General features: G+C 36.0%; 3 protein-coding genes across 3 annotated transcripts; all 3 read left to right on the forward strand.

Moving 5' to 3' along the window:
• The first annotated feature begins 359 nt into the window (after positions 1 to 359).
• On the forward strand, positions 360 to 6,760 carry LOC18593479 (DNA-binding bromodomain-containing protein). Its single transcript, XM_007020724.3, has 9 exons — positions 360 to 1,085; positions 1,657 to 1,702; positions 1,818 to 1,896; positions 2,001 to 2,046; positions 2,154 to 2,252; positions 3,808 to 3,876; positions 3,977 to 4,310; positions 4,544 to 4,689; positions 4,770 to 6,760. Exons 1-9 carry the CDS (start codon positions 588 to 590, stop codon positions 6,216 to 6,218), a joined length of 2,766 nt encoding a protein of 921 aa, XP_007020786.3. The 5' UTR covers positions 360 to 587; the 3' UTR covers positions 6,219 to 6,760.
• Positions 6,761 to 9,399: 2,639 nt separating this feature from the next.
• Positions 9,400 to 11,961, forward strand: MYB120 (myb domain protein 120). The gene is made up of 3 exons (XM_088807913.1): positions 9,400 to 9,763; positions 10,383 to 11,518; positions 11,671 to 11,961. Exons 1-3 carry the CDS (start codon positions 9,413 to 9,415, stop codon positions 11,930 to 11,932), a joined length of 1,749 nt encoding a protein of 582 aa, XP_088664039.1. The 5' UTR covers positions 9,400 to 9,412; the 3' UTR covers positions 11,933 to 11,961.
• Positions 11,962 to 22,414: 10,453 nt separating this feature from the next.
• On the forward strand, positions 22,415 to 24,037 carry LOC148761403 (uncharacterized). Its single transcript, XM_088808203.1, has 2 exons — positions 22,415 to 23,507; positions 23,733 to 24,037. Exons 1-2 carry the CDS (start codon positions 22,415 to 22,417, stop codon positions 24,035 to 24,037), a joined length of 1,398 nt encoding a protein of 465 aa, XP_088664329.1.
• Positions 24,038 to 25,792: the final 1,755 nt, after the last annotated feature.

Here is a 25,792-nt window from a genome sequence, read left to right on the forward strand (position 1 = left end):
GTACACATTTTTGCTTAAAAGAACTTTATTTAAGAAAATTTTACATTCTCCTCTATCTTATCTTATCAAATCAAATGATTATTAGTTAATGAATTAATGTACATAATAAATAATAATTACTGATTACCATAAGGAAAGTTTAACATTATTAAATAAATGTCAATTATTAGAACAATTAAACTCATTCATTAATCTTTAGATATGAGACGTGCATCCACGCGCTAGAGCTAAAAAAATCCACGAAGAGAGAGAGGTGACGTAACCGAACGGGCAACAGACAAAGAGACGCGCAAAACCCTAACCGGGCAGCGGGCAGCACGTAACGCCGTCTTTCTCAGCCCCATTAACGCCACACTCTCCCGCTTGTCTCTCAAACCAAGTCCCAATCATTTTCATTAGACCCGAGCCTCCAGGCTAGGAGCTAGGCTCGGAATCTAGAGAAAAAAGCGGAAGCCCACCATGGAAAAATAATGGAACCAAAAGCAAGAGAGAGAAAGCCGAAAAAATAAAAATAAAAATAACAGAAGAGAGAGAGAAAGAGGGAGGCAGTGAGTGATGGTTTTTTTAGAGAGAGAAAGTGAACAGAGATGGGGCAGATCGTGAAGAGGAAGAAGAAAGGGAGGCCGTCGAAGGCGGATCTGGCTAAAAGAGGGAGTTCGCCGGCGGCACAGTCGGAGACGGAGTTAAGGCGGAGTCACCGGAGGAGAAATGTGAGGTATAACATCGATTACGACGATTACCTCGACGAAGACTTCGAGGAAGAAGACGAGGAAGAAGAAAGAAGGAGAGAGAAGAAGCTTAAGCTTGTTCTTAAGCTTAATCAAGGTCAAGAAGCTGAGCCGCCTTCTCCTCCTCCTCTGCCACCAAGCCGCGGCCGAGGTGTTTCCTCAGCTGCCGCGCGTGGGAGGCGCGCGGGCAGGAAGGAAGTGGAGGAGGAAGAAGTAGAGGATGATGAAGAAGAGGAAAGCGAGAAGAGGAAGAAAAAGATTAAGAAGAGAAGAATCAACGGTGGCGATGAAATTGATCATGATGATTACGAAGAAGAAGTTGACCATGATGAAGATGATGATCATGGTGATGCGGAGGTATGTACTGAATCATTTGTACGGATCTATCAAGAAAGAGGAAGAAAAGCTGAAGCAAGCAAAAAACACTGAAAAAACTAAAGAAGAAGAAAATTAAAATTGTTTCTGTGTTGGAGGGAAGGGGAGAATTTAGGGGAAGAAAATAACGGTCGAAGGTCAACTGTAAAAAAAAAAAAAACTACTAACAGAATCTGATCACGCTCCCACCTTTCTCTCTCTACTTCTCTTTCTATATATCTATCTATCTCTCTATATATCTATTTCTCTCTCTCTAACCAACTATTTCTCTCTCTAAATCTATGTCTTTTACAAACTCTCTTTCTCTCTCTTTGAATGTTTGAATGTACCTATACATGTAATGTCTGCTTTAGTTGTCTCTGTCTCCTGTCACTGTCTCACTCTCAATCTCTTTCTTTCTCTTTCTCTCTCTCTATATCTATATCGTACTTCACAGCTTGAGGGGTTTAATAGTTGGGTTCTGGTATGGGTTTAAACTTTAATATTTTTTTGATGATTTGTGTTTTCAAACGTTTTGGGTGTTCTGAAGTTTGGGAGTTCTGGTTTTTAACAGGGAAGAGGGAGAAAAGGGGAATCCAAAGGACAGGACTCCGTTCCAGGTTTGTTTTTGATTAATGGGATTTCGATTTTTGCTTTGTTTTTGGGAGGTTTTGGAGTTTGAGTGGTGAGGGGTTTGAGTTTTGGTTTAATTTTTTTTCTTTTGGTTTTGATTAGGGACACCGTCAGATCCTCCATCAGGGGTTCCATTGCCTGATAAGAAGACATTGGAGTTGATTCTTGATAAACTTCAAAAGTGAGTGTAGAACCTTTGTTTTATTTTTGTTTTCTCTCCCTCTCTGTCTCTTTTTTTCCTCAACTTGATGTTGCTAATTCTGAGTTGGGTATGACTTGTTGCAGGAGAGATACTTATGGTGTATATGCAGAACCGGCTGATCCTGAAGAGGTAAGCGGAATTTACTTCAGAAGTGTTGACAGCTTGTTCTTACTAGGGATCCTGGCTTTTGGAGTTTAATTTTGTTTGTCTTAGTAAGGTTTTGATTGATTTTGCAGCTTCCTGATTACCATGATGTGATTGAGCATCCAATGGACTTTGCCACGGTGAGGAAGAAGTTGGGAAATGGGTCTTATTCTACACTGGAACAATTTGAGGTATGTGTTTATGGTTCAAACAGGCTAGATGATGTAGCTGAAGTTCACTTGGGATGTGGGGTTTCTCTGTGGGGTAATTCCAAAGTGTGTTTCAGATTTTGCCGGTTTAATTCTTATGGTGGTTAGTTAGCGTAATTCCGGTTTTCCTTTAACTTGCATCCATGCTTTGTCAGTAGGTGTTACTTTCTCCTAGTTTCTACTCTTTCAGCATGTTCGCTTGGCCATTCCCCTCTATTCACAAGAAATATTTGTTCCTTCCTTTGGTTGCCAAATGGCCTAAGGAATAGCCGTTCCCCCTGCAATCTCTATTCTCCATAATCAAAGATTAGTTATTCCCAATCCCAATGGTATTTGTTATTTCATGTATGGGGGAATAGCTTCTAAAATTAGTAACGCCACTGACAAATGAAATGAAAAAAAATTTAAAATAAAAAAGTTTAAGTTTTTAATTATATATTATAAAAAATTAATATTTTAAATTTAAAAATTAATTAAAATTATTAATATTTTAATAATAATATTTAAATTATAAATAAAATATTAATAATTTAAAATGTTAATGATTAAATCAAAAATAAAATATTAATATTTTAAAATGCTAATATTTAAATAATCAATTATTAATATTTTAAATAAATTATAAATTATTAATATTTAAAAAATAAAATAAAATAAAAATAGATAATCATATATTATAATAAAGGGTATTTTTATTTTTATCATTTGTTCCTTTGTTACTCCAAAATTATTTTTACCAACTAAACATTCAATAAGTCCTTATAACAATTTTTATCTTATTCCATTCTCTCAACCAAACTACATAATAACATTCTCATTCTATTCTTAACTTATTTTATTTTCATAGAATACCTATTCTATTCCATTTCATTCTATTACGCGAACCAAACGTGCTTTTTTTGTTGCCTTCTTGTGTAAATGATAATATAGGGACCAAGTATGAATTGGATGCAGTAGGTATTGTTTACTGAGCTGGGAAATGGAGTCTCTTCAATTTCAACTCTAGTATGTTTTAATCTTTGTTAGTGTTATTGGAAAAAATAAGTTAGCATCACATCCCCCACAAAATATATACTTGGTCTAGAGATATGTCATTAATGTGCGACAAATTTGTGAAAGTGAATTTGCGTAGAAGTGTGGATTTTCGTTGTAGTTAATGTTTAGTTCTGTTGGTTGAATAGAGTGCATTCAATATTCATATGATACTAGTGCATTTTCCTGTCTCAGTTTTGCAACTTTGGGTTATGTTTTATAAGTTTTGGCTAAGAAATGTTCTGGATTACTATTAAACAATGCAAGATGCATAAAATTGGAACTTGCAAATTGTTGTGATAAGGTCAAAAGTTTGGTTGACATGGCTCAAGTGTTGAATGTGGCATTGTTGGTGTATTGTGCTGTAGAGTTGCTAATATTAATGGAGAATAAATCTTATTGGTCGTTTTTGAGCTGACAACCCTCCTGTCAAAAAGTATTGTTCTAGGAGGAAAACATGGTTTGTCCTGCATTGGCTTATAAAGCTGGTTTTTCTTGAATGCAGAGTGATGTCTTCTTAATATCCTCTAATGCAATGCAATATAATGCACCAGATACTATATACCATAAACAGGTATAATGTTTTTTCCTCCTCTTTCTTGTGTTTAAACATTTTACTTCTTTGAGTATCTTCTTGGTTTCCTTTATCCAACTATCCAGTTATTTTTATGCAGGCACGTTCCATTCAAGAGCTGGCAAAGAAAAAATTGGAGAAGTTAAGGATGGATGTACAGCGGTATGAGAAAGACAGCAAGATAGAACAGAAAACAAAATCTAACTTCATAGCAAAGAAACAAACAAAAAAACCTTCCTACTGTGCAACACAGGAACCTGTTGGTTCTGATTTCTCTTCAGGGGCCACTCTTGCCACTGCTGGAGATATCCAGAACTCTTCCATCACTATTCAAGCTAATGCTTGTGAGAGGCCTAGCCATACTGATGCGCCTGTAGAGGGTAACTACTCCCTGGCTGATTATAATTTAGAGAAGACTGAAGAACTATCATCAGGTATTAAGTCCCTTTTACAACCCATTTTTCTATTTTTGGGGAGTGGCTTTTGAGGATTATGCAGCTATTTCCCATTTTTTGAATCTATATGTGAAGCCAGTATGCTTTGGCATGTGTTATTATTTTTCACTCTCTTGGGCTGGAACAATTCAGGGATTTCTAAATGTTCAGAAGAGCCTTCTATGTATGAGATGGTTTTGTTCTAGCTCTTTAATTATTCTTCTGTGTCTTAGGGAAGGGTCTCCTTTCAAAATTTGGGAAGAAGTCATTTGCACTTGATGATAATCGTCGTGCGACATACAACATATCCACTCAACCGGTGGCCAGATCAGAGTCAATATTTACAACCTTTGAGGCTGAAATCAAGCAGCTGCTTGTTGTACGTAACAAGCAAAGCAAATTAATTTATCTTCTTCAACTATCAGCTTTGTACTCACTTGTGTTTATTTTCTGAATCAGGTTGGGCTACAAGCAGAATTTTCATATGCTAGGAGTCTGGCTCGCTTTGCTGCAACTCTTGGACCTGTTGCATGGAAAGTTGCTTCCCGCAGGATTGAGCAAGCATTGCCTATGGGCTTTAAGTTTGGTCGTGGGTGGGTTGGAGAATATGAGCCACTTCCAACACCAGTATTAATGCTTGAGAATCATGCTCCAAAGGAATCCGCCCCGTTGCGTGCTGCTGATGCTCGAAAGGATGATGTAACTTATAAGACCCCGGTTCCTTCTACCAGTGTTCGAAAGGATGATGTAACTTATAAGACCCTTGTTCCTGCTAAGCCACATCCTCTCAATGTCCCTGCTTCAGAAGAGAAATCATCTTCATTTCGTCCTGGTGGGCCAACGTCAGAAGGAAGGCCATCTTTGTTTGCTTCTACTGGGCCAAGGCCTGGTAAGCCTGTTAATACTATTCATAAGCTGCAAAATTTGCCTCCCAGGAAATTTTCTGAGCCTGAGAACAAGGTCTCAAAGCAAGTTGAGTTGAACTTGCCACCTACTGGGAACCAAAATAATGCTGATCTTAACACTGAGAAGAAGAGTTCAAATAAATCAGAGACAGCAGCTTTGAAGTCAAGAGAGATGGTTTCAAGGAACATGAGTCTTGCACAGGCTGTATCTTCAAAGCAGATTGAAAATAATGTAGCTGTTGATGGAGATTTGCCTAATGGAAAAGCCGCAAGTAATTGTTTTAACAATCGAGCAATAAATCTATCTTCTGATGGTATTCCTACCCAAATGGCGAAAGCAGCTGCCTACTATTCCCATGGACAGGAGCAGGGCCTCAATGACCCAGTTCAATTGATGAGGATTTTGGCAGAAAAGGCCCAAAAGCAACAAAATTCTTCAAATCAGTCCCCAACTGATACTCCACCAGCTATGCCATCTGTTCCATCTATACGAAGAGATGATTCGAGCAGTGCTGCTGCTGTTGCTGCTCGTGCCTGGATGTCTGTAGGAGCCGGAGCCTTCAAGCAAGCAACTGAAAATTCCAGCACTTTGAAAGGCCAGATATCTGCTGAGTCATTATACAACCCAGCTAGGGAATTTCATCTGCAAGGTTCACGAGTTCAAGGGGAGTTTCCTCTTTCTGCAGGGATGCAATTTCAGCCACAGATTGAGAAGAACAGTTTCCCGCTTCATACTTTTGCACCCCAACCTGTTCGCTTGATGAATGAAGCTCAGTTCCAAAACCGACCTATGGTTTTCCCTCAACTAGTGGCAACCGACTTGTCTAGGTTCCAAGTGCAGTCCCCTTGGCAAGGTTTTAGTCCGCGAACACAGACAAGGCAGAAGCAGGATACGCTTCCTCCTGACTTGAATATTGGATTCCAGTCTCCAGGGTCTCCAGTGAAACAGTCGTCAGGCGTTCTGGTTGATTCTCAGCAGCCAGATCTGGCTCTGCAGCTCTGAGTGTGAGGTAGACTTCCTGAAAAATCGATTGAGAAGGGCTCAGAGGTGGTTAGATGGTGCTCTACCCTGTCTCAAGGAGGTGGAAAATTTTGTCCCCTGCCATGAACGTGGATGGAATTGCCAATTCTTCCATTATTTTTAGATGGTGCTCTGGCAAACTCAATGATAGATTTCGGTCCCAGTCTTGGATTAGAGTTAAAGATGGCAGATTCAGCCCTTAAACCGTCTTACCTATATAGTATGAACTCCTTTTTTCTATCAGATGAGAAGGGAGAATCAAGAAGAACAGGGGCCAATAATCATGAAATGTAGACATTTGTTTAAGATCTCCTTTTCCTAACAAGCATTTCTGACTCCAAGCATTTATATGGTACCTGAGGGAGCTAAAATCATGAGAGTTTTCAGCAGAAGCATGATTGTTTTTATGAATTTATTGTCGATTGATTCGATGTTCTTCATCAGATGGATTACATATGTAAACATGGTTCATGCTTGTACATTAGTAACAGGTGGATGAGAAGTAGCTACTCAAATTTTTAGTTTGTCTTTGTTGCCATTCATGTTATTTGCATTGATATATCTTCCTGCCTTTCTGTGAACATGCAGAGATGGATTTGCAGTTAAAAGAGGGAATTGCCATTCATCTGTATTATGAATCAGGGAATCTTACATGGTACCTAACTTAAAAGCTTTATTCAAATATAGCTATTATGCTTTTACAAATTGGAAATGGCCTGCCTAGACAAAGTGGGAATGACCCTTTCATCAAGAATCTCCAATTTTTTTTTTACAATCCACAGAGGGAGATTCAAACCCGGTTCTTTGAATTACACAAAAATACATACACTTACTATCGATCTCAGACCAAGATCAGTGGGAGATGCATACACTTACCATCAATCCCAGATCGGGATCAATGGTATAGGTTTGATTCGAAACCCCGAAACTCATGCCGTTGAAGCTCGTTTCATGGAAAGAATGGTCAAGAAATTCCGGTGGCTTTGCTTTGGCTTGTTCATAGACATCATCTTCCTCCCAGGTTTCTTCTGATGACTCCTAAGCTCACAAACATCTCCCTGGCAGATATATCTTTTAGATTCTGAGGAGGATTCTGTGAAACAGCTGAAGATGTTTGGGAGCAACGCCATGGTATAATCGATCAATGCTCCCAAAAAAGAATGCAATATTGTTTAAAAGATTGTTTCCATGAATTTCTCTACCTGCTTATAACGGGTGGATGGCCATTGCAGTTGGGTTTTTAGGCAATTAGTCAATGTCGGCGGGCAATGACCATTTAATTTTCAGTTCAATATAAGGCACACGTTTATATGGTTTAAACCATTTATTTTTTTCAAACAACAAAACGTGTTGGACCAAATATGTTATTTTCTAGCAATTAATTCCTTTTTTTATTCATTTTTTGTGATTATTTCTTCTCTATGGTCTTTGATCTTAGAGTTTGGTTAATTGATGGGCCGGGTTTTAGAACGAGGTCGATTTTTTTTATTTATATGTAATGTATTGTCTGCGTATAATATTTATGTATTATCACTAAATAAAATATTATTGTTTATTTTAATGATAATAATTCGTGTATTTTTTATTTTATTTGAGAAAATTTGGTAAACTCATACTAAAAAAAATATTAACAAAAAAAAGAATGGCACATGGTAGACCATGGTATGTTTGAATGGGAAAGAGGGTGTGGGCTATTATTTGACTCTTTTATTTAAATAAAAGATTCAAAATTAGTTTAAAGAAGGGGAAAATAATTAAAAAAAGGGAAAGAACACAATTGAATTTCTTTTTTTATATATTTATATATAAATATAACATTATAATAAATGCAAGTTGTATTTAGTTTTTTTTTAATGAAAAATCCATGAAGAGATAAGATTACAATTCATCATTCATAAGATCAAAACTCACTCTTTGTTTTTTCCAAAGAAAATTTCCGTTTGGTTTTGACCAATGCTATGAGAAATTACCTAGGCAGGCTGAATGTACTTAAAAAATGCTATAAGTCAAGTATGATGGGAGTTTGTACTACACGTTTGATTAATTAATAAATTTTATTTTCAAAAAATAAAAAAAAAAAGCTACAAGTCAAGTATGAGTTTAGATTTCTTATCATAGATAAACACCCAAATTTTCACAAGCCCTTTTCTTTCATTATAAAAAAAATGTCCCAAAAAGCATAGCAACATATACATAGGTGGAATTGAAGGTGGTGACAGGGAATGGCGATTGATCGTCGTCTCTTAATTTTTATTTTTTTATTATTATATATGAAATTTAATATATATAATATAATTATTTTTATAATTATGTTTTATATAAAATTTTAAATTTATCATGTGTTGGTACATATATATATACTCGAACCAGCAATGAAACAAATAAGAGCCAAGCAAACAACCAGAGGATAAAGGCTGTAAAAAGAGAGGAAAAGAAAAAAGCAAGAGAGGGGCAAAATGGCAAATGAAATGAACTGGAAGCCGCCTATTAGGGTCTACCATTGAATTTTACCTCGAAATTGTTAAAACACTGCTTTGCCAAGGCCACGCTTTATGGGGTCTCACTCCAAACCCACCCTTCCATCCAGGGCTTAGGAGAGAGACCCTCCCACCCTGAAACCCCCTTCCTTCCCCTACCACTTTCCTTCCTTCCCCCCAAAGAAGCATCAGACAAAAGCAAAACCATCTTCCTTTTTGCCTTTTGCAAGGTTGTCTTTTGTCTTAGGACAACCTTAGAAAGGGGCAAAAGCCCAAACCCTCATTTGAGTTTCTTTAATAGCTTGTGTTTTCAAGGACAAAGACTTCATTTCTTTGTCCTCTTTTGGCTTTCATTTTCAAATTTTTAACCACAAAACCTACTTCAAAAAGCCCCATAACTTCTTCTTCTTCTTTGTTTTTTTTGTTTCCTTTCCCTTCTGATCTAAGGGAGGGAAGAGAAGGGAAAGAAAGGAAAGAACAGGCAGCAGCTAGCCCACCACCACCACCCACTCCAAAAACCCTCCATTAAACCCCAAAGAAAGTCCAAAAGAAGAACAGAAGTTAGAAGTTAAACCATTTTTTTTATTGATTACAGGAGGACAAACCAAAGCCAAAACTATAACATCATCAAGCCTTTTGTTTTACGTATAGATATTGTTATTGTATAACGTGGGAGAATAGAAAAGAGACAAAGGGAAGATGATGCTGATGATGGGAGGAAACAACCAAGTGACTACACAAAACGAGGGTGGTGGGACCTCGGGCATGCACAACAGCTGCGTAGAAGGTGGTTTAACGTTGAAAAAAGGGCCGTGGACTGCGGCGGAGGATGCTGTGTTGGCGGAGTACGTGAGGACCCACGGTGAAGGGAACTGGAATGCAGTGCAGAAGAACACAGGGTTGGCACGTTGTGGGAAGAGTTGCAGGCTCAGGTGGGCTAACCATTTGAGGCCTAACTTGAAGAAAGGAGCTTTCTCCCCTGAAGAAGAAAGGATCATCGTCGAGTTGCATGCTAAGATGGGGAACAAGTGGGCTCGTATGGCTACTCAGGTGATACTTCCTCATAAAGGGTTCCTTCCATGATTGATTCTTTTGAATTCTTTACGTGTACTTTTGATTTTTCCTTTCATGGGGTTTTAAGAAAAGGTTTCTCATTTGATCTTCTTTTTCCCCTTTTTTGTTCACTTTGTCTTTGTTTGTGGAATTCAGATTCTGCATTACATTACATCTTCTTTTTCTGTTCTTGATAAAGCTGATGTTCTTGTTTCTAGCTTCATTTTTTCTGCAATTTGATCATAATCTGGGTTCATAATTTTCAACAATTTGATCATTTTCTGAGCCAATTATTAGTTGGTATTTTCTGAATTCATATTGTTTTACAGCTTAATTCCAGAACAAATTAATGTTTAGCTTTGTTTTTACTTCCTATAGGATTAGGATATGATTGGGGGGTTGTTTCAGCTTTGAGCAATTTTCTAGCTATTTTCTCTGATATTCAATGTACAATCCCACATTCTAAAAATAGTCAGCCCTTCTTTTCCACCAATTCATAACAATCTGCTGTCAAAAATTAGAATTAATTATCTACATTTGCTATTATCCGATGTATCAGATTTTGATCATGGATGAATTTTCTGATTGAGTTCCATCTTTTTTGCATTGATTATAGCTACCAGGGAGAACAGACAATGAAATCAAGAACTATTGGAATACAAGAGTGAAGAGGAAGCAGCGCCAAGGGCTGCCACTTTACCCTCCTGAAATCCAACCCCTCTATCCCCAACACCACCATTCACAACCAACAACACCCATCCCTTCCTCTCCAACCCAGCAATCACCTTCCTCTTTCTCCTTCCAAGCTCCCACCTCTCTCCACCATGGCTCAATGCTGTCACCACCACCTCACTCCTTCCATCTCCCGCGCTCAGCTTCACAACCTCTCCTTCATATTTCGCATCATGCAGCAGCAGCAGCAGCAGCGCCAACACCCTTTCTCCATAGTCCAAGTCCAGCCTCAACGCCGCCACCTCTTCCTAGCCCCACCCCTTCAACACCACCATCTACCTCTCCACTCCCATCTCCCCCTGCCTTCTCAACTCTCCCTCTCTTTGATTCTTCCACATTCAACACTTCCACTTCTAATATCACCACTGTCAATGCTACTTCTTCTGATCACTTCTTCTTCCCCAGAACCTTACCTTCCCTCCAAACTCCACTTCGCTACAAGCGGTTCAAGCAAAATAATGATAATGCTGAAAATAACAATAACAATCATAACATTACCGTGAATAGCAGCAACGGTACCACAAATTCGAGCTTCATGTTCCCACTTTCTCCTTTATTGAAAAGTATTGATGTTTTCAATCCTCATACTACTGTTGCTGCTACTGCTACTACTAGTTCATGGACCCCTCAACACTACCCTTCATATTCCTTGGATCCAATCACGCTCGATCTTGCTTCATCCTCAAGGATCCTCCGTCCCCATTTCGATTCAGGACAATTCATTTCGACTCCTGGAGTTGCTTATCCGTTGAAAACGGAGCTCCCTTCAAACCAATTGTTGTCCCAAGATGGAAATTCTGAGGTTACTCTCCATACCAATAAAGTGAATAACTATAGTAAATATAGCAGCAATGATCACAGTAGCAACCACCCCAACTTGAGCATGCCTGTTAGCGGAAACGGGTTGTTAGAGGATATGTTGGAAGAAGCACAGGTTCTGACAGGCAGCAATGATATGTTGACGAGGCAGGGTGGTTTGGTTGACTTCAGCTCAAGCTCTGAGGGTTTAGCTTCAGGTCTGTCCATGAAATAGTTTCCATCATACTTATAACTGTTCTTTTAACCTTTTGAATGTCACATCTCTTCTTTGATTTGGACTATATTTCTCATTTTTTTCCCTTAATTCTTTTCATTCAATGCTTGCTTTCTACAAATGTAGTATTGAAACCAAGAGAGGAAACACAAGAGCAGATCAACACCATGCATGAAGACTACTCCAAGCTGCTCAATGTTGTTCCTTCTTCCATGCCAATCCCCGAGTGGTATAGCGACAGCGGGGAAGGTTCCAACGGGCAATCGTCAGTCATAACAGATGATAATCTAGGCCTCGAGATGCATCAAATAGCTTCATTATTGCCTGTTGATCACATTGCACATAAGCATGGCAGGAAACCTAGCTCCCGCTCTTGGGACAACTTGCCTGGAATTTGCTGAGTCAAATTGAGAGAAACAAAATGGGTCTAAACTCGTTAGGGTTTTGCTTGTTTGGTCTTTCTTTGTCTGGTTTGAGTATGTTTGTTGTAATAATGAGAACAATATAACAATCAAAATGAACTTTTTCTGCATTCAGCATGTGATGATCTTATGCTATTCTTGTATTATCATTCATTGTTAATCAACACTTGTCTTGATTCCTTTCATTCAGCCAAGCTTTCTTCCAATTATGATGTAATCTCATAATTAATTGCAAGTAATCTTATCCTTTTTCTGTTCTGAATACATATGGGTACCTATCAATCTTATCCTTTCATTGGAGTTCTGATGCATTTTGGTCTCTTTTGTGGAGAATCTTTTGAATGTGAATACGATGATATTGACTCCTGTGCCTGTAAGTGATCTGAATGTGAGTCCTGATGTATAGTTAATGAACTTCTGTTTGAGCCTTGTACCTTGAGTTTTGGTCTGCTTGCTTTGGGAGGCATTGATATCAAATTCATGGATGGGTTGTATTTTGACAGGGAGGCTTCTCTCCTTAATCAATCTAATGAAATCTTGCTTTTCAAAAAAAAAAAATCTATAGCTAAATGCAAAACTGGAAAAATTTTCATTCTAAAGAAGATTCATGGACTCTTCCAATACCCAAATTTGAAGCTTTCTCTTCTTGAGTTGTGCAAAAGAATGTGTTGGTAATGTAGAAACAAAGAATCCCAACACCAAAAGAAAAAGAATTTATTGCATCAAGTTCAGAAGCTGTGTGATAACATTATTGCAGCTCCATTAATATAATAAAAAAATATTTTTTTTAATTGAGTGGTGTCCTGTGATTCCACTCGCATGTACGTGGTTCCGTTTGGTAGAATTTGAAACCAAATTCAGGTCAAAACAGGGTTAACCAGCATTTAAGCCTAAGCAGTAAACCTAGAATCAATTTAACCCCATTACGAAACTTAAGCAGGAAAAGTTAGCAACATCAATCCCGTAATATCCATAGCCTTCTCTTCCAACCATGTGCAATTGACATTCATGTACCCTTCTTTTATGCATCAATCCACCCACTTCTATATCTTCTTCCTTCTCCTTTGGACCTTCTTATATGGATATAGAGTTTCAAACCATTCTTCGAAAACCTCCCTACTTACTTTTTGAAAGATGATTCAAGTATTTATAAGTAATTTATAGTAATTAGATCAAGTTAATTGTAGTCCAATTTTGATAGCTTTGCTTTATTTATCCATCTAAAGTCAGTATATTTCAATCACATTTAAAATTATTTTTGTAATTTTATCCAATAAAATCTAATCAGAATAAAAATTATTCATCACAGTGTATCGTGTAAAAAAAATTAAATTCATAAAAGATATGAACGAAATTATTTGATCATACCATAATGAATGTGAATCAACTTATCAAATTTTTAAATTCAACATCAAAACAACCAAAGGTATTCTCAAAACAGAAAATCAAATAACGTATTTAATAATTGAAGAGAAACAAAGCATTAAAATATATGAACTAAGATATAATACAATTCCCTACGTTGACAACCCTGACCCTATAGAGTATTGCCGCCAACATGCACGTAATCAAGCTTGAGCATGATCAGTTGCAGATGACTGATCATTGTTCCCTTCGTTGACTTGATCACGACCCAGAAATGTGTTGAAAAGGTCAGATACACCTTTAGCTGCAACGGCGAAGAACTGGAAGAGCTCTTTGCAAGAGTCGAGCGCCAGACAAGCAAACCAACCAAGCCATATCGCCATGAAGAACCACCCCAGGTTCGGGAAAAGGATCTTTAGGATTGAGATAATGGCAAGAGATCCAGATAAGATAGTGATATTGATGATGGTTTTATGGTATCCGACATGCAGGCCATTGTATATAACCAATATGGCTATAAAACATACTATTAAAGCAACGATTGAGACTGATATGTTGATGCTGTTACCGTCTTTAAATGGAGACCCATCCTGGTACTTTAACAACACCCAGTTACCCAAGAGACTCAAGATCCCTATTAAGGAGGAGAAAACTGACATCAAATCCATGCCACTTGCACTGAAATCAGAAGAGAACATAACGAGATGGTTAAGATTTCTATAAAACAGAGATACAGGGAAAGGAAAGGAAAGGAAAGTTACCTAACCTTTGCAATGGTGAAATTGAGATATTGAGCTTTGTTCAATACAAGTAGTCCAGTGCAAAACCAGTAGTAAACAACCAGGCATCTAAGCTTTCACTGCCAAGTATAATATTACATCAAATCAGTAGTAACTTGATCCTTCCTAGCTAGCAGGACGTTACTTGCAGTGGCTCCACAAATAACTGTTATGTATACACACATACCCGGTTGCAATGATTTAGCGTGTATAACTTGGAAAGTAGGCATTTTTCCGATAAAAAGAAAGAAAGGCAATCGAGGGGCAAATCAGACTTTCCTACTTTTCTTGCTCATTTCCTTCGACGGAATATAAAGTCACCCAGTCCACTTTTCTTGACCTTTTCCTTCGACAGCGTATAAAGGTCACCCAGTCCACTTGTCTTGTCCATTTCCAAATCTTTAAATATTTTGTGTTTTGCGGATTTAATTTACAAATGGTTAAACTTTACTAAAAAAATACATTTCAATTTTATTCTACTAACATTAATATTAGTAGATATTATTATAAAAATAAATATGTAATAATTTTATATATTTTAATATTTAAACAATTAATATTTAATATTATATATATATATTAGCGATGGTTTGATATGTATATACACACATAGCGATGGTCCCCCATTTTTTTTGATAAAAAAAGTGTTGAATGTACTGGTCTTGCAAATCCCTGTAAATGCCCCATTTTTTTGATAAAAAGAAAGAAAAATGGCCTATCTTGCAAACCCTTAAAAAAGTCCCAGGGCGTATATATTCTAGAAGAATTTCAAGGAAAGATAAAGGACCTAGTCTTGCAAATCCTTACAAAAGCACACATATATAAATATATTTAATAAATATATAACATGATATAAAATAATTAATATATTTATTAAACGTATTGAATTAAATTTTATATACGATATGACATGATTTATTTATTCAATTAATACAATTTAAATTTATATGATTTATAAATTGTTTATATAATTAATGTTATTAATGTGATTAATATTATATATTAAAATTCTCATATGGGGTAGGTGGAAGATCTCTACAGCTGGGGTCGTTCAAATTAGCTTTTCGGGGACATGATGTGAATTTTCGAGGCATAAACAGATATTTTGACTATTGTATTTGTCGTTTCGTGAAGCAATACAGTTGGGATCAAATCCAACCTCTTGAACGATGAAAATTATTTTTTATATGGTGGTTTGTGGTGTTCTAGGGATGCATTTTCTGCATAGGAGTTTTTGTTTCTGATTTTTTGTTTGTAAAGGCAGGTTTGCTCCCAAGCTTCTCTTTTTTACAATGAAATGATCCTATTTCTACTTTTTTTTTAAAAAAAATTAATTTATTTTGATAAATAAATTGATACTGATTAACCAATTGGTAAAAATGACATTAGAGTATTTGATTTATTGATTGATACATGATATTTACGTAAAGAACAGAGTTCGAATTCTTCTTTTTTAAATAAAAAAAAATAAACAAAAATATAGGAGGAGAACCTACAAACATTGAAATTTTTCTAAATATGAAATTTTGATTCAGAAGTTTCTAAACCAATAAAAGTGACATGAAGGAATGCAGAACACTAATGGGTGGGATGAAAAAATGCCTACCACTACTGGGTGGCATGAAGGAATGCATACCACTACTGGGTGGGATGAAAAAAAGGTTCACTCCATTGCCTGCAAGGCAACCTAAATTTGCTTCATCTCTGGCTTTTCAGTCTCTGAAAGTCAAAATAATAACTTATTTCCATCAATAATTTTCTTAAAGAAACTTCTTGCAGGCTACCTCAGGTATCTTTTCTCCATAATATGAAACATTCACAAAATGGTAGAAAAACATTAACCACTTTCATTACCCAGTTGCATATGTAAATACGAAGACCCCTTCAATATGCTTTCATCATGTGTGCAATAAACACTGATCAATGAAGCATCTAATTTTCATGTTCATGTGGGCTGGTTCTGCTGCAGGGCCAACCTAATCCTGCCCTTGACTCAGTTGACTTAGGCCAAGCCCAATAATAGCTGTTTAGTTTGGGAGATATATTATTTCTAGCCCTTTTATATTTTGCTTATACAACTTTAAAATTGGGTTTGAAAAATATTAGAAGGCAATAGTGCATAAGGTTTCTCATGTTACTTGGTTTGGAAAGGATTCATTGTCTTGTTTGTAAGAAAACTATTTTTATTAATTAATTGAATTAATAAAGTAACAATCTTATTCTTTTTTTTTAACTTATGATGTTGTTTTGTAAATTATCATTGTAATTAAAGTGGCCTAACATTTTCCCCTTTCTATTTTTTTCCTTTTAATGAAATTGTTATTCATTTAGAGAGAATTAAAAAGAGAATTGCAACACCAACAAAGGACACCATTCCTAAAATGGGAAATAAAGAAGCAACAAATTCTACTTTATGGTTGGTGAGATGGCCATTGGAGGTATCCCCTAGGGCCCTTTTCTTAGCCATAGTGCTTTGAGTAGGTGCAATGTTCCCATATTTTCCTTCACCAAGAAATAAATTTGAGCAGAGAAATGAAAATGATTGGTCTCTGGTCTTTCATAGGAGTAACCGTTACTTCAAATTACAGTAACATTATCAAATGGTCTAATGTGACAAGGTGTGACAAATTAACATATACTTCTTATTTTTTTGAACTCAATGTAAAGGGTATTGCTGCTTAAGTAAGATTGTATACAGATAAAAGGTTTGGGGAGGGAACAGCCATTTTTAGGTCCTTTCTTCTTGTACATCTTTGGAAGAGAAAGGAGGTTCAAACAGGCTGAACTCCCTGTAAACAGAGATGACAGCGAGAACAATTCCACCTCAAAGGGACACATGATCAGCTCTACTTCTATAAGTCTCTTTTTGAGACAAAATGCAGCAATAAAAATTTTGTCTTTCAAAAAAATAATAAAAGAAAAAACTTATCAAATCAGATGATGCTTAAATTTGATATTAATGAGTACGCACCTCTTTTCTCCATCAACAATAAAAGTTTTATTCTTGAGCTCCATAAGCACTCAATGGTGAGCCCATTAGGTTATCTGGAGTGACTAACTCAGCTCTATACTTGCTTGCCGTCCTTTCAGAACAAGCAAGTGACAAAATCAGTTGATTGTTGAGAACAGGGGCTCAACCCCAGGAAAGTTTTGCATTCACTGGTGGTAAAGTTTGAAAGCTGAGCATGGCGTGATGCTCGAATTCAGCTCTGACAATTAAATAAAAGACTTTGACATCCAAACCAAATTCAGGTCAAAACAGGGTTAACTAGCTTTTAAGCTCAGCAGCAAACCTAGAATCAATTAACCCCATTAGAAAAATTAAGCAGGAAAAGTTAGCAACATCAAACCCATAATATCCAGGGGAAAAGCTTATTGATTTCTGACATGAGAATCAAAGCACATAACATAACAGAAAAAGCTTACATGATCACTACTCCGAGGACTCACAACCAGGCCCAGTATGTTCTTTTCTTAGTGTTAATCTTCTGGATCGATCAAATGAGTTCAAAGGATCCCATAACTGATTCTACATTGTAAACTAGTATACTCTACCGGGTTGCTGCTACAATCCATATAAGAAAAACAATTGGTTTTTCCCTATGAAGACAACCCTGTGCCTGGATTCAGTAGCCTAGGGTAATTAGCTTCTCCACCTACTTCTTTGTAGCATTTACCTGCAGAAAGAAAAGGTGAACAAGACGACGATAATGAAGAAAAGATCAACCTATCAGATCACATGATGCTTAAATTAAATGTGAAAACTCAGTAGTAAATACGTAATTTATGAAGAAATTTTCCAAATCTCGTAAGTAACAAGCATCGATTAAGAAATTAAAATCAAAATCAAAAGTGAGTTCACAAATAAGAATTTCTTGTTGAGGGAGGCGAATGATCTGAAAGTGGAGCGTGACGCCGAGCAGTGTGAAGTTCATGGCTTTGCATGCCGCCAACGCCGTCGTTTTGGAATTTGCATTTGAAGGATTCGACGGAAGCAAGCTGCCCTCAAACTCCGACCAGACAAAGACATCATCATCTTTCTTCTTCCTTCGCTATAAAAGTTGACTTTTTTAACTCATTTTTCCATATCGATAATTAATAATAATTAAAAGTAGAAAATTAAGATTTAGAGCAAGGAAGAAGTAAGGGAGAGAGAGAGAGTATAATGGAACGAAGACTCTCCTCTTCCGAGCCGCCATTTTGCAAATGTCTTCTCTGTTTTTTAATTTATTTTAAAAACTTTAAATAAATTTTTATTTTTATTATATTTAGTGAATTTTTGTAATCGAGTTAAGACGTGCTTATTTTGATAGTACTTATCACAGTTTTGCACCAAGTACTTCCGAGTAGGGGTAAGCAAATGTAAACTGAATCGAATAATCGAGTCAAATTAAAATGAGTTCGATTTTTTCGATTCGGTTAGTTAGTATTTTTAGATAGTTCAATTAGGGTAGTTCGATTATTAAAATTAATTTGATTCAGTTTTGACTAAGAAAATTTCTAACTGAACTAATCGAACTAACTGAATTTAAGTAAGGGTATTATAAGATTTTGTATGAAAAATAAATCTTAAGCCTAGTCTTTTATGCTCTTTGGTTCTTCTTTAATTATATGAATATCCATCTTATATATTATAATTTTTTATTATCATTTTTAATATTTTTGTAGTATTTATTTATTAAAAAATATAGTATAAATAAATATATACAAACGAAAAAAAAATTATCAAGTTTGATTTTTAGAAATCGAATTGAACTAACCGAATTAGTTTAGTTTTGATTAGTTCAGTTATTTGTATAGTTCGATTTGGTTTTGATTATTTTTAAATATGAATTCGATTAATTCAGTTATTAAATATTCAAAATCGAATTAATTGAAATAACCGTTTGTACATATCTATTTTCGGAGAGACTAACAGGGTCGCCAACGATGACGACAGTATCATACCTAATGTCTAAGGAATGAAGTAGGAAGGATGCTTCAAAAAATTTCATATGGAACAGATACAGAAGTCTTGGGTCATTTATAAACGGATAACACTACACATCCCATGACAAGTAATACGTGTATAATAAAAAAAACAATATTTTAATTAAGAAAAATTATTTTTTATTTTCACATGACGATTTTTTCTTTCTTGTCTAGCTGCCTACTCTTTGCAGCGTTTTTTTTTAATATATATATTTTTAATTTTTTATTAGGTTTATAATAGAGAGATAATTTAATTAAAATACTTGTACTGAATTGTTGTTGTTTGGATTTCTCCCTCATCCCTAAAATTACTTGGTACAGTTAAGTGTGTAACATGGCTCAAACAGGAGATTCAAAAGTACTTGCAGATGACTGATCATTGTTCTCTTCGCGACGCAATAACTTGCTACAAAGGTAAGATGCTGCTTCAGCTGCGAGTTCCAACAGCTGGAAGAACTCTACTGGGTAAGATTCGAGCACTAGCTTAACGAAGAAACCAATCCATATGACGAGCAAGAACCAGCCCAGGTAGGGGAAAGGGATCATCACGAGTGAAACCGTGGCGAGAGGCGCAGATAGGTAACTGACATTGCTGATGATCGTGTTAGGGCATTGGAGTTTGAATTTAACCACCATGACCGAAACACATGTTAATGTAGCAATGAAAAAGGCTAATATGTACATAATGTTGCCGTCGTTAAATGGGGAAGCTTCTTCTTTATGGTACAGGAGCAAGAGGAAGGGAATGAAGACCACTATAGGGAAGCCCAAAATTGCATGCAGCGCTGCCCAGTCACCTGCGCTGAAAACCAGAAGAGACAGAATTCAAATTAACAGGACTAATTAATAAAACCAACCTTACTTTTGGGTAAAATGTAAAAGGAAAGAAGGTTTAATTACCTGGAATGCATTTTTATTTCTCTTTCTCCAGTGAGAGCTTAATTTTGGGAATGATAAAAACAATTGAAGTGGTAGATTTATGGGTGAATTTCAACCTACAAAATGAACATTTATAGGCCAATTTGAATCAACTTGATCAGACATGTTGACAACACCATATATAACTATTGAATTCGTCGGTAATGCAGAATATAAAATGATTATCTTACAAATAGAATATACATTCAAACCGGTTTTTGGACTTCATATAGAATATCTTAGGAAGATTTGGATTTATAAGGCAGGAAGGTGGTCTTCTCATGCCTGGATTTTATCAAAATTAGCCAACAGGATCCTGAAACGTACGAGGGCAATCCCAAAACGCTTATTTTTCATATTAATAACCATTGACGAACCTTTCATGTTGGTAAGGTGTCTTGGAGATGAAAATAATGTTTGATTTCTAGGAAAAGTTATTAGGGAATCTACCACTTTTTATCCGATATTCGGATTTAAATACAAAGACCCCTTCAATATGCTTACATCAGTGCATTGTTAATTATAATGATGTTGACGTAGTATTTTAACATATAATGATGATAACGTGACATATTAATTTGACATGATAATATTGCTATTTGAAATTTTTTACTTTTCACATCAATATTATATTAATGTTATATAAATATATAATGATAAGTGATATTTTGACTAATAATAATTACTAAATAATTACTTATAAAGACTTATTTGACTCAAAATAAAAATATAAAAATTTAATTGAATACAATAAAAGAATAAAAATTTATTTAGATTTTTTTAAATAATTTAAAATTTTTTTAGTATTATGTTTTCTTTTTACATGCATAACTTTAAAATTGGGTTTAAAAATATCAAAAGGCAATAGTGCATAGGGTTTCTCATGTTGTTTGGTTTGGAAAGGATTAATTGACTTGTTTGTAAGAAGACTATTTTTATTAATTAATTGAATTAATAAAGTAACAATCTTATTCTTTTTCTGTTTTAACTTATGATGTTGTTTTGTAAATTGTCATTGTAATTAAAGTGGCCTAACATTTTCCCCTTTCTATTTTTTTTCCTTTTAATGAAATTGTTATTCATTTAGAGAGAATTAACAAAAAAGAATTGCAAAACCAACAAAAGACACCATTCCTAAAATGGGAAATAAAGAAGCAACAAATTCTACTCTATGGTTGGTGAGTGGACCATTGGAGGTATCCCCTTAGGGCCTTTTTCTTAGCCATAGTGCTTGGGGTATGGTGCAATGTTCCCATATTTTCCTTCACCAAGAAATAAATTTGAACAGAGAAATGAAAATGATTGGTCTCTGGTCTTTCATAAGAGTAACCATTACTTCATTTAGTTCAAATTACAGTGACATTATCAAATGGTCTAATGTGACAAGGTGTGACAAATTAACATACACTTCTTATTTTTTTAAACTCAATGTAAAGGGTTTTGCTGCTTAAGTAAGATGTACACAGATAAAAGGTTGGGGGAGGGAACAGCCATTTTTAGGTCCTTTCTTCTTGTATATCTTTGGAAGAGAGAGGAGGTTCAAACAGGCTGAACACCTGTAAGCAGAGATCACAGCCAGAGCAATGAAGCAGCAAAGAACCAGGGCATGGAGAATCAAGGCCACCTTCATTCCATTGCAGAACTTCCCATAAGAACTGCAGGCTTCACAAAGCAGAGCACCAGGTCACTACATTGATTGCAAGGCAACCTAAATTTGCTTGGCTCTTCAATGGCAGAAAATTAAAATAATATTTGCGTTCATCAATAACTTTTCTAATTACTCAATATTTGATTTATTAAGTGATATATAATCTCTTATTTAAAAAGTAGTTCAAATTCTCCTTCTCTCAATTATTAAAAAAAAAAAACTTTCCTAAGTAAACATCTTGCAGGCTTCCTCCTGCATCTGCTCCATTAAATGAATATTCACAAACCGTAGAAAACATTAACCACTTTCATTACCCAGTTGCATATGTAGATACAAGGACCCCTTCAATACGCTTGCATCGTATGCTGTCAATCCTACGCGCAACATACACTAAACAATAAAGCATCAGTGTTTCATGTTCATGGGGTTGACTTTCTCTTTGTAATTAGTCTGTTGCTTATGTAATGCGTTTGGAATGGTAAATTTTTTTTTTCTAATTGAATTGAGAATATTTTTTAACATAGTAATTATATTATCATATCTAATTGTTAGTGTAAATTGACATGTACAAATTATTATTTTACAAAATATATAACTATTGTTATTGTAGTCACCATTACTTATATTTTTTAGTACTAATTTTTATATAATATAATCTCTTAAATATATTTTCATGTCATATATTTTAATTTTTTTTTATTATTATCTTATATATTTTATTTTTATTTCTTAATATAATTTTTTATATTATATATTATATTTTAATTTCTTTATTCTTTAATGAATTTTCTGATTGAGTTCCATTTTTTTGCATTGGTTATAGCTACCAGGAGAATAGACAATGAAATCAAGAACTATTGGAATACAAGAGTGAAGAAGAAGCAGTGCCAAGGGCTGCCACTTTACCCTCCTGAAATCCAACCCCTCTATCCCCAACACCACCAGTCACAACCAACAACACCCATCCCTTCCTCTCCAACCCTGCAATCACCTTCCTCTTTCTCCTTCCAAACTCCCACCTCTCTCTACCATGGCTCAATGCTGTCACCGCCACCTCACTCTTTCCATCTCCCGCGCTCGGCTTCACAACCTCTCCTCCATATTTCGCATCATGCAGCGGCAGCAGCGGCGCCAACACCCTTTCTCCATAGTCCAAGTCCAGCCTTAACGCCGCCACCTCTTCCTAGCCCCAACCCTTCAACACCGCCATCTACCTTTCCACTCCCATCTCCCCCTGCCTTCTCAACTCTCCCTCTCTTTGAGTCTTCCACATTCAACACTTCCACTTCTAGTAACACCACCGTCAATGCTACTTCTTCTGATCACTTCTTCTTCCCCAGAACCTTACCTTCCCTCCAAACTCCACTTCGCTACAAGCGGTTCAAGCATAATAATGATAATGCTGAAAATAACAATAACAATCATAACATTACTGCGAATGGCAGCAACAGTACCACAAATTCGAGCTTCATGTGTTCCCACCTTTCTCCTTTGGTGAAAAGTACTGATGTTTTCAATCCCCATACTACCGTTGCTGCTACTGCTACTACTAGTTCATTGACCCCTCAACACTACCCTTCATTTTCCTTGGATCCAATCACACTCGATCTTGCTTCATCCTCAAGGATCCTCCGTCCCCATTTCGATTCAGGACAATTCATTTTGACTCCTGGAGTTGCTTATCCGTTGAAAACGGAGCTCCCTTCAAACAAATTGTTGTCCCAAGATGGAAATTCTGAGGTTACTCTCCATACCAATAAAGTGAATAACTATAGTAACTATAGCAGCAGTGATCACAGTAGCAACCACCCCAACTTGAGCATGCCTGTTAGCGGAAAATTGGTAGTTAGAGGATATGTTGGAAGAAGCACATGTTCTGACAGGCAGCAATGATATGTTGACGAGGCAGGGTGGTTTGGTTGACTTCAGCTCAAGCTCTGAGGGTTTAGCCTCAAGTCTGTCCATGAAATAGTTTCCATCATGCTTATAACTGTTCTTTTAACCTTTTGAATGTCACATCTCTTCTTTGATTGGAGCTATATTTCTCATTTTTTTCCCTTAATTCTTGTCATTTAATGCTTGCTTTCTACAAATGTAGTATTGAAACCAAAAGAGGAAACACAAGAGCAGATCAACACCACGCAGGAAGGCTACTCCAAGCTGCTCAATGTTCTTCTTTCTTCCATGCCAATCCCCGAGTGGTATAGCGACAGCGGGGAAGGTTCCAACGGGCAATCTTCAGTCATAACAGATGATAATCTGGGCCTCGAGATGCATCAAATGGCTTCATTATTGCCTGTTGATCACATTGCACCTGAGCATGGCAGGACACCTAGCTCCCGCTCTTGGGACAACCTGCCTGGAATTTGCCGAGTCAAATTGAGAGAAACAAAATGGGTCTAAAATCGTTAGGGTTTTGCTTGTTTGGTCTTTCTTTGTCTGGTTTGATTATGTTTGTTGTAATAATGAGAACAATATAACAATCAAAATAAACTTTTTCTGAATTCAAGCATGTGATGATCTTATGTTATTCTTGTATTATCATTCATTGTTAATCAACACTGGTCTTGATTCCTTTCATTGGAGAAGATCAGCCAAGCTTTCTTCCAATTGTGATGTAATCTCATAATTAATTACAGGTGATCTTATCCTTTTTCTGTTCTGAATACATATGGCTACCTATCAATTGGACACCACTCGCACGTATGTGGGTCCGCCCATGTTACAATGGCGGTAGAATTTCAAAGCTGAGCATGGCTTCATACTCACTCAAATTCAGCAGACAATAAAAAGACTTTGACGTCCAAACCAAACTCAGGTCAAAACAGGGTTAACCAGCATTTAAGCTTAAGCAGGAAAAAGTTAGCAACATGAATCCCATAAAATCCATGGCCTTTTCTTCACTTACTTCCAACCATGTGCAATTATCATTCATGTACCTTTTCTTTATGCACCATCCCCCACTTTTTTATCTTCTTCCTTCTCCTTTTGACTTTCTTATATGGATATAAAGTTTCAAACCATTCTTCGAATGTCTCCCTACTTACATTTTGAAAGATGATTCAAGTATTTATAAGTAATTTATAGTAATTAGATCAAGTTAATTATAGTCCAATTTTGATAGCTTTACTTTATTTATCCATCTAAACTTAGTATATTTCTATCACATTTAAAATTATTTTTATAATTTTATCGAATAAAGTCTAATAGGAATAAATATTATTCATCACAGTTTATCGTGTAAAAAAAATTAAATCCATAATAGATGTGAACGAAATTATTAGATCATATCATAATGAATGTGAATCAACTTATCAAATTCTTAAATTCAATATCAAAACAACGAAAAGTATTCTCAAAACAGAAAACCAAATAATGTATTTAATAATTGAAGAGAAACAAAGCATTAAAATAAATGAACTAAGATATAATACAATTCCCTACGTTGACAACCCTGACCCTATAGAATATTGCTGCCAACATGCACGTAATCAAGCAGAAGCATGATCAGTTGTAGATGACTGATCATTGTTCCCTTCGTTGACTTGATCACGACCCAGAAATGTGTTCCAAAGGTCAGGTCTACCTCTAGCTGCAACGGCGAAGAACTGGAAGAGCTCTTTGTAAGAGTCGAGCGCCAGGCAAGCAAACCAAGCAAGCCATATCGCCCTGAAGAACCACCCCAGGTTCGGGAAAAGGATTTTTAGGACTGAGATAATGGCAAAAGATCCAGATAAGATACTGATATTGATGATGGTTTTATGGTATCCGACATACTGGCCATTGTATATAACCACTATGGCTATTAAACATATTATTAAAGCAATGACTGAGACCGATATGTTGATGTTGTTGCCGTCTTTAAATGGAGACTCATCCTGGTACTTCAACGACACCCAATTACTTAAGAGACTCAAGATGCCTATTAAGGAGGAGAAAACTGACAGCAAATCCATGCCACTTGCGCTGAAATCAGAAGAGAACATAAAGAGACCGTTAAGATTTCTATAAAACAGAGATACAGCAAAAGGAAAGGAAAGTTACCAAACCTTCACAGAACCAAGCTTGCTATGCCTTTGCAATCGTGAAATTGAGCATTCACTATACAAAAGGGAGGGTTAAGTTTTTTTAAGATTAAATATCATTTCAAAAGCAAAG

The sequence above is a fragment of the Theobroma cacao genome, chromosome 7, assembly GCF_053813885.1.
Source record: "Theobroma cacao isolate CCN51 chromosome 7, ASM5381388v1, whole genome shotgun sequence".
Taxonomy (NCBI): Eukaryota; Viridiplantae; Streptophyta; class Magnoliopsida; order Malvales; family Malvaceae; genus Theobroma; species Theobroma cacao.